This window comes from Chenopodium album, chromosome 5 (genome assembly GCF_948465745.1).
Source record: "Chenopodium album chromosome 5, dcCheAlbu1.1, whole genome shotgun sequence".
NCBI lineage: Eukaryota > Viridiplantae > Streptophyta > Magnoliopsida > Caryophyllales > Amaranthaceae > Chenopodium > Chenopodium album.
The window spans coordinates 34,206,161-34,215,693 of NC_137838.1; the positions used below are offsets into that span (position 1 = coordinate 34,206,161).

The window sequence follows — 9,533 nt, forward strand, 5'->3', positions numbered from 1 at the left end:
TTAAAAAGTGTAGTAGTAAAGAATACAAAATATTACGTAACACTATATAATACTGCTTAATTGAGATATATTTTTTATTTAATAAAAAAAAGGTTAGCGATAACAATACTCCATATTACGTTAATTAAAAAGCTGAAATACTGGGTCAAAGCATAAAATCTAGCTCGGCATGCAAAAGAATAGCAACATAAATACTCCATTATCAACAATTAATCAAATCCAATTATACGTTACTTTTCCAAAAAAAAAAAAAAAAAAAAAAGCCAATTGTACGTTACTTACAATGTCTTTTTATACACTTTTTATTTATTTATTTAAGAAAATAAATTTCTAAAAATAAAATAAAATTCTACGACTAGTAGTATTCTACGGTGGGTAAGGGTAGGGTCGGGTTATCAGCACGAGAAAATCTCTTTCCCGCTCCTTCCTCCCTTCAAATCTCACTCATTCCTTCTCTCTCTCCTCCTTCACTTCACTTCACTTCTCCTTTACCATTTTTCACAACTATAATCCCCTCGCAATAACAATACAATTTATTTTTCGGGTTTTTCGTTTTTGATATAAAAAATAATCTAAGTATACAAGAGGCTTTTGATTTTATTTTTTGTATGTATGAGTTGCGAACATGGACACTCCTGAAAGGAATCAGATCGGAACACCCGTTTCTAAATTTGAGGTTATTTTTCTCAAATTTACTCCGTTTTTACCCTGTTTTGTTGTTAATTTTGTGATAAAGTTGTTTTTTTTGGGTTTGTAATGTCGTTGACTTGATTTTCGTTTCAATTTGCATGTCTCTGATTCAATTTTTTTCAAGGGTTTGGTTTTTTTTCCAATAATTTTATGATTTTTTGAGGGTTTTCCTTGTTTTGATCGATTTATTTTGTTGCAGTGTAAGGGTTTTTTGGTTTTCCTCAAAACCCTGATTTCATATTGGGGTTTATGGTAAATCACATATTCCTGTTTTTTTCTCTTATTTTGATACATTGTAGTCTTTGGATTATTTACATTTTTTTTTGGTTTGTTGAAATTATTATTTGGTTTATCGGAAAATTTTTGTAAAGTACTCTGAGTGTGTATGTTTAATTGAAACACAATTTTTTTGTGGGTTGATTTTAGGTCCTAATTTTTGAACCATGTTTTGAGTATACAATTTATCATTTGTAATGATAGGATCGAAAGTCGTCTACATAAGTGTCTTTTGCGACTCTCTTTACATCAAAGAAGAAAAAAAAAATCGAGGTTTATGGGGTTTTTTCTAAAAATGAAAAATCTTTCTAATGCCTACTTGATTTTGTTATGATGGTTTTTGATCTTCAAGTTTCTTACTATAATGATGGTTTTTGTGCAAAGATTGGTAGTTCAGTAGTAATACTTTGCAGATTTCATGCTATGTATGTGATACAAGACTATCTCTTTTGAATAATTGTTTGATGTAATTGTATGCATTTCCCTTTAATGCAGGAATCTCCTTTTTCCAACTTTATCAACAGCTTGTCTCCTATCAACCCAACGAAGACGATTCACGTTTCTCAGACGTTTGGCTCGCTTAGTTTTACCTCACCTCCATCTGTATTTACTTCACCCCATGTGAGCTTTCAGAAGGATAATAAGTTCTTACGAAGGTATGGTAAATGTACATTATAAGGTATTTGTTTCAGTAACATTATAATGTTTTAAATTTTCATCTGTTTTTGACATGTTATTTTATCTTTGTTTGTTGTCAAAGGCATCTGGTTTCAGATCTTGCGAGACATCAGCTGTCAATAGATGAAGGAAACAAAGACTCTATCACAGAAGAAGACGGCAGCACGGAGCATCACCCTGAAAGTCTGCCAAATGTACAAATTAGAGGTGACGGTGGTGAAGGTTCTGCCAAGCCACTCGAAGATGCATCAGACTGTGCAGCCGAGCTGCCAAGGGAACTTAAATATGACAGTGGAAGTCCTCGCCACTGTGAGGCAGTGAATTCCTCTGGCAATGAAACAAGTGAGCCAGACACATCAGTAGCCCTTATTCAGTTTATCCAAAAGCCTTCTGATAGAGGTTCCTTTGAGACAGAATCGAATGCTAAGGAGACGAACCATGATAACGAAGAGGAAGGATGTGATTGGCAGAGCCTGATATCTGGTAGTAGTGACCTTTTTATATTTGATTCACCTAATGTTACAGAAACTTCAAAAGGGTCATTGCCAAAATCACAAGAAGAAGAAACAAATGTTTTTGCGTCTCTTTTGGCACGCTTTCCATCTGAGCAGGCATATGATCTGCAAACTTCGCTTCAAGTTGGTTCTGCTAGTTGTCATGAAGCACATGAAATTAGAGAACAATCAACTCAACCCACAGAGGCAACCGAGATGAATCAAATAGACCAGCCATCAGAGAATTTGGAAAGTGCCTCTGTCAATGAATTATTTTCTGGTGAAAAACCAGGAAAGCAGGTAATAAAGCCCCCCTTATCCTTATCTGCTTTAAACATCTGCTTTGTGTTTTTCTGGACTTTGTTTGCATGCACCTTTATAATGTTTTACATGCTCTCTATTCTGACATCTGGATCTGTTTACAATGCCTATTTGGATGCATAACTTTGTCTTTGATCTTGTATTTGGCTCAGATTGGGTGGATTATATTTGGTTTTATAGAATTTTCTAGCCTGAAATCGAATTTTAATAACAGTGATGTCCTTGCAACTTTGATTGTAGATTTGCTCATATAATCATACTACTTTTTTCTGTGTGATTGTCACTCTTTTATACTTGCATAGAGAGTTAAAGTGTTGTTTTTTAGTGCTTTCAAAACCTTTTTCTTTTTATTGGAGTATATGGAGAACTTCTATTGAGCATATTCCTGTTTTGAATTTGCAGCCTTTCAGTAGTATTCATAGGGGATTACGACGGCGATGCCTTACCTTTGAAATGCCTAGAACAAAAAGGAGTATAGATAGTGTTCTTTTCTCCACATCTATGGCTTCTTTACCGAACGAGGAAAATCCTCCATCCTCCAACAGGCAGCCCATCACGCCCAGGGTTGATCCTGCAAAGCGCATTATGCCAGGTATTGGCCTGCATTTAAATGCACTGGCTGGAGTTTCGAAGGGCAGCGGAATCTCCAACCAAGAGTTGCTTTCTACAAATACACAGGATCCTCTTACGAACTCCTTAACTTCTTTAAGAGAAGATGTTGGTCCTGCTGAAAATATAGTTGAAATGGAAGAAGATTCTTCTCAAGCATCAGTGTATGCAGCTACTGTGGACTTAAATTCAAATAGTCCGAAGAAAAAGAGGCAAGTATAGTTAACTTTTAATTTCTAGTAGCATAATTGCTTGACAGGCTTTCCATTAAAGCAAGAGTTTTCTGACTGATGTTGTATGTATTGTTACAGGCGCAAATTTGAGACTATTGGGGAAGGGGAGTCGTCGTGTAAACGTTGCAATTGTAAAAAATCAAAGTGCTTGAAGCTGTAAGTTTATTTCTTGTGTTGGTTAGAATTAAGAAATTGGAAAAGTATGTGTTGATGGAAGTTTGTATTATGCATGACACTGCATTACTTATAAGACATATTTGGCTTCTACAAAGCCTTATATTGTATAAGAAGTCTTAGAAATTTTGTATGGTAATATGCTTTAAGAGAAAGAATTTGAATTAAATTGTTGAAACAACCCAATAATGCTTGGATCATCTTCCTTTAGCAAGCAACTCACATGATATTTTGGTTTGACTTCTCTTTATGAATGCAGCTATTGTGAATGCTTTGCGGCTGGTGTTTATTGTGTTGAGCCATGTTCCTGTCAAGACTGCTTCAACAAGCCCATTCATGAAGAAACAGTTCTTGCAACTCGTAAGCAGATTGAATCTCGTAACCCACTAGCATTCGCTCCCAAAGTGATCAGGACCGCAGATTCAGCTCAAGAGGTCGGGGTAAGGAAATATTTTAAAAGAAGAAAACCTAGCTCCACTTTTTTACCTAGCCTCTTTTTGACTCAATTAAAACTACTTAACAGGAAGATACAACCCGAACTCCAGCATCAGCCCGTCACAAGCGAGGATGCAACTGCAAGAAGTCAAATTGTCTGAAAAAATATTGTGAATGTTATCAGGTTTGTCCCTTCAGTCCTTCACCTCTTTAGATGTCTGTTCAGTCCTCAAATGCAATAATGCAAATCATATTAAACCATTCCTTTTACTATAATAGGGCGGTGTTGGATGCTCCATCAATTGCAGATGTGAAGGGTGTAAAAATGCATTTGGTAGAAAAGATGGTGAGTTGGTTCATTATATGCCTACAAGTTTTCTCACCATATATTAGACTTTCACCATTTGGTAATGTGACTAATTGATTGACCATGTCGGATGTTAACTCATTGCAGGGTCCAATCTGATTGGCACAGAAGCAGAAATGGAAAAGATACAAGCCTCTGAGAAATCCGTGCAGGATAAAACTTCAGATATACATGCATTCCACAATGATGAAGACCAACATTCTGAATTCGCCATCCCAATGACACCATCAAGGCTTTTCAGGTATGATATTCTTAATCCCGACACTGCAACAATGAACTGTAAAACTCTATCTGAAGGCTTATTTGGCGATTTTCTATGTGACAGGCAATCAATTCCAGTGGCAACTTCCTCAAAGGGAAAGCCGCCAAGATCTTCCTTAGGAATGATTACTTCATCCTCAGGTCTGCACCAAGTTGATGGACCAGGAAGATCAACATTTCTTAGAACATTATCTAGGCCTGAGAAGCATTTTAAAAGTGTAGCAGATGAAATCCCTACAGTTCTTCAAAACTGTAGTCCTCCCAGCAGTGGTTTAAAGACTTTGTCTCCAAACAGTAAGAGGATCTCTCCTCCTCACCATGCCAATGGACAGACCTTCGGACATAGGAGCAGCCAGAGCAGCCGTAAGCTGATCCTGCAGTCGATCCCAGCGTTCCCTTCACTCAGTCCAAGACGCTGAATTTGCAAATTACCATCAAAATTTGTAATAACACACCTATCATCTCCACTTCTCTAGGTGGAGTTATAAGTGTGCTAATTAGTGTTATAGTCCTTATAACACACCTATCAATCCTCTATGCCATAGCTGTATAATATTGCGATAATTTTTTTCCCTTCTCATTTCAATTTTTTTTTGTTAGGTGAAATTCTTTTCACTATTTCATAATGCTTAAATTCCAAACTAGGATGTGAATGTATTAGACTATTTTAGGATGTTAGCCTGTTAGGATATTTGTAAGAATGTAACGGCCCAATGGTAGTCTAGCTCTATTCTAAGGGTTGTTCAGTGAACTATAATACTTTCCATATTGCTCGTATCTTTCTATTTCGTGTCTTTAAGATTGTAGAACACCACGAAAGCTTGGGTGTCTAAATCCCAGCTATATATGTTGTAAATAAATTTTGACAGTAGTAGATAATCATAACTACCATAAAATGTAAATGTGTTATTTCCTCTTTTTATTGTTTTCTTTGCTTTTTTGATATATTTCTGCATTATACATCAGCTTAAGGTTTGGTTTTTTTCATACTTGGTTCAAAAAAGTCCTCAATTGTAATGGTAACACCTAAAACAGGTTGGCTTTTAAAGGCAGCCTAAAATCTCCAAGTATTGTATGGCCCAATATAAGTAAATAGGAATTTTTCTGGTGGCCGTATCACATGTTATGAGGATCAATTTTCCGATTTCCACTAAACAAAGTATGGGACTAATGTAAGGAATACCAACTATATTCCTCAAATTTCTATTGTAACAAATTGTGAAGTTCTAGAAACTATAAATGGGAGAGGTATGTGATGAGTGATTGAGTGACTTTACCTTTGTTTGAAGCAAATTTCCTTCATCTGGATCTTATTTTACATTTTTGCCTTTATTTTGATGTAAATAGTATTGGCCAGTTTGAATCCAAAATGAATTACTTTCATTTAAAACTTGCATTACCATCAATTACCATTTATGCCGTGGGGTGATATATATTATTGTACGGGGAGGTAATGGACATATTTATAGAGAAAGATATAAGTTTAGGGACGAGATTGTTTTATTGTAGACAATATTAGTAGATATGTATAATAATCAGCTTTGATACCTCAAGATAAAAAGTTGACATATCAATTTGGATAGTGAGAATTATATAAGTCTAAAAAAAAACGACCCATATTCGATTATCCAACCAAAACACCCAAACTCTACTTAAAATTACTTTAACTTTATTTTGACTCAATTTGATCCGAACCAAGTACCAATGTGTCTAATACTTCACTAATTAACTTATTAATAATATAAGCATATAGACAAATATAAACGAAAATGATCGTTAACCCTGGCAATTTTAGTTCAAACATGACCCCAACTGAATTGATCATATATAAACCCAATCCAAATAATCTGATTATCCCCTTTGTATTTTCCTACTAAAAGAGAGAAGGCCAACAGTGTTTGCACATGACTTTACTAGCTATCAACATTTGCCCATCACTTGGCTATCCTTGGAGGAGGACCTCAAGAATCAAGATCCATATTTCAAATCCTTATTCCATTAATATGGCCTACGACAATGACAAGGGCTGTTTTTTTGTGGCTAACTAATGGTTCTAGTCTTATTACCTTTATTTTTTTCACAGTGTTGATTTAATTCTTTGCTAACTGTTGGGCTGATTGGAGGTTTTCTGTTCATTCTTTTATTGTTGTTGCTACCTTGTTGTACTTTCCATTTGCAAGTCACTTTTTTTAGGTGAATGACAATCAAGAATAGTTTCTATGAGTAATTACCAATCATAATAGTAATTCAAAATCCCAAAATTATGTGATAAGTTGTTCGTGCTAGAGGTGAAAGTTCGGTTTGCGGTTTGATTATAGCCAAAACCGAATCCAATCCGAATTAATTCGGTTTCGGAAATCTCAATCCGAATCCAAACCGAATTAAGGTTCAATCCAATCCAATCCAAACCGAATTAATTCGGTTTTTCAAATTAGAATCCAATCCAAACCGAAATTTGTTCCCTTCTTTTGCAACATTCAAATCCAAAACTCGAACTTCACCCTGAAAATTTCTACATATTCTTTGTAAGAGAGTAAGATATTGAGAAAGGAGAATTGAGAATTAGGTTCTTTTTTAAAGTTTATATATGAAAGGGGAAAGTGGTTGGATACTTTGAAAAAGAAAATGGGCTTAAAGTATTGGGTCGGAATTCGGTTTGTCATTTGGTTTTTTGTTTTTTTAAACCCCAAACCGAATCCAATCCGTAATCCATATTTTTTAATTTTTCCAATCCGATCCAATCCGAATTCTTAAAAAATCCAAACCGAATTAGTAATTCGGTTTGGTTTTCGGTTCGGTTCGATTTTAATCCGAATTACTTTCAGCCCTAGTTCGTGCACAAGGATGAACTAGTAAGTGCATCAACACGTCTCCAATGATTTTTCATATACTACCTCCGTTACAGATTATGTGCAACGATTAGACATTTTCCGTCTCTGCTTTATGTCAAATCGTTGCGCATAACCTGTAGCAGAGGTAGTATCTCACTTTCCTCTATTTGTTACATCTGCCCATTGTGGGTGTGGACCCATATTTTTCCTTACTCACGATACTCATCTTAATAGCCCGTTTGTTTGTCAGTTTGTGGAGATAATTGATGGATTAAGGATTTAAATCCGTTTTCAATAACTAGGGAGGCAGACATAAGAATCGAGGATAAAAAATGAGAAGCAAAAGATAATTTTACCCTAAGTAAAAGTAGAGGTGATCATTTGATCAACATTGGCCTAGCTTGCTAGCTCCGCCCGATCCGATCTTAAAAATATTGGTGGGTTTGGACAAGCTTAAAACCACTTTTTTTAGTCAAAAATCCGAACTTGCCCATAAAAGCTCAAAAAGCTCGCTACTTTTTTTCAATTGGTCTTAGGTGCATCCTAAGATAGGTGCAACAAGGGAAGACCCAAAACGCGCGGTCCAAATTAATAACCCAGACAACATATCCGCGATCCGCCAAAATCAACACTACGCTCTAGAAAATGAACATTAGTAAAAAAATATGAACATGAAAAAAAATGAACATTTAATAATTAAAAATGAACATTTAATACTTATAATGCATATGTTTCATAATCATATTATTTTTTATTTCTTCAAATTTTTATGTTCATAATTAAATGATTTATATTCATAATAATATTTATATGTTCATATATAATTTCAAATATTCATAATGTAAATATGTGGTGTTCATGAAATATTAATTAAATCTGTTTATGTATATGTTGTCTTTCTTAAATGTTTATGTTAATATTTTTTTTAAGTATATGTTCACCTTTTAAATGCATATATCCACTTTAAGAAACCAATGCTTACGTTCATATTTTGAAATGTTATGTTCACTTTCTGAAATGCATAAGTTCATATTTTTTATGCCTATGTTCACTTTTTACAAAGCTAATGTTCACATTTAAGGGAACCTATGCATATGTTCATATTTTGCCTGATTATGTTCATTGATAAAAAAAAATGCAGAAAATCAGATAAAATTCAATTCATTAGAATTAAGAAAATCATATAGTACCTCCGTTAACATTTAGTTGCAACTTTGGAATATTTTATGTCTCTCAAATAATACCCCCAAAGTTGCAACTAAATGTTAACGGAGGTAGTATAACCTAATTAATCGAAGTTAATCACAAAGTCACCACATAAGAAATAGAAAATCATACATTTTTATGCCTATGTCCACTTTCTGAAAAGATAATGTTCATATTTTTTATGCCTATGTTCACTTTTTGAAAAGCTAATGCTCATATTGTGCTGTTGTTACACCTATTTCTAGGTGCATGAGTGTGCACCTAAGAATATGCGACTTTTTTACAGGTAAGGGCATGAGAACTTATATTAAGACCCGACCCGATAAGAAAAAGGGAAATAAGTCATCAGTCCCACCACCACAAAAATACCTATTTCCTTCACTTTCCACATTTTTAAGCCACCACCCAGCCAACTCACCATTCGTCACACCTCCCCCCCCCCCCACCACTCTATGCACCTCCCCCACCCTCTCCTCCCCTCAAAATCTTTCCCCCAGCCCTAAAAATTAAACCCCAATAACCCCTTCCCCTCCTCATAAGATTGTCGATTAGTAGCACCACCTATGAATAGTAGTTAAAACCACACCAACTTTTGGAATATGTGCAATGCGCCATACATTTCTATTTCTCAAATCCAAATTAACACCAAGTATACATATTTATAAGGTAATCAATGCCATTTAAATATGACAGGTGTTGCTCACTGCACCGAACTCAAAACCAATATAACATAATGTTTCTCATTTTTCTTACGAACCACATTTCAAATTCCACGTCATTACCATCATATATTATCGCCAACCAAACGGATAATAACTTCTCAAGCCTATGCTCTTGTGAGTAATAAGAAACATCATCACATGGATGGGGTCATATAAGGGCCATATGCTTTTACCCCTTCCACTTATAGGTTCCTAACATGATAAACGATAGGCAAGATGTTCACACAACCTCTTGA

At 35.0% G+C, this 9,533-nt stretch overlaps 1 protein-coding gene across 1 annotated transcript; it reads left to right on the plus strand.

The window, feature by feature from the left end:
* Positions 1–386: 386 nt before the first annotated feature.
* LOC145630669 (protein tesmin/TSO1-like CXC 2) lies at positions 387–5,211 on the plus strand. The gene is made up of 10 exons (XM_081682875.1): positions 387–676; positions 1,462–1,622; positions 1,727–2,438; positions 2,862–3,280; positions 3,380–3,457; positions 3,735–3,915; positions 3,999–4,094; positions 4,190–4,256; positions 4,365–4,518; positions 4,603–5,211. Exons 1-10 carry the CDS (start codon positions 626–628, stop codon positions 4,955–4,957), a joined length of 2,274 nt encoding a protein of 757 aa, XP_081539001.1. The 5' UTR covers positions 387–625; the 3' UTR covers positions 4,958–5,211.
* Positions 5,212–9,533: the final 4,322 nt, after the last annotated feature.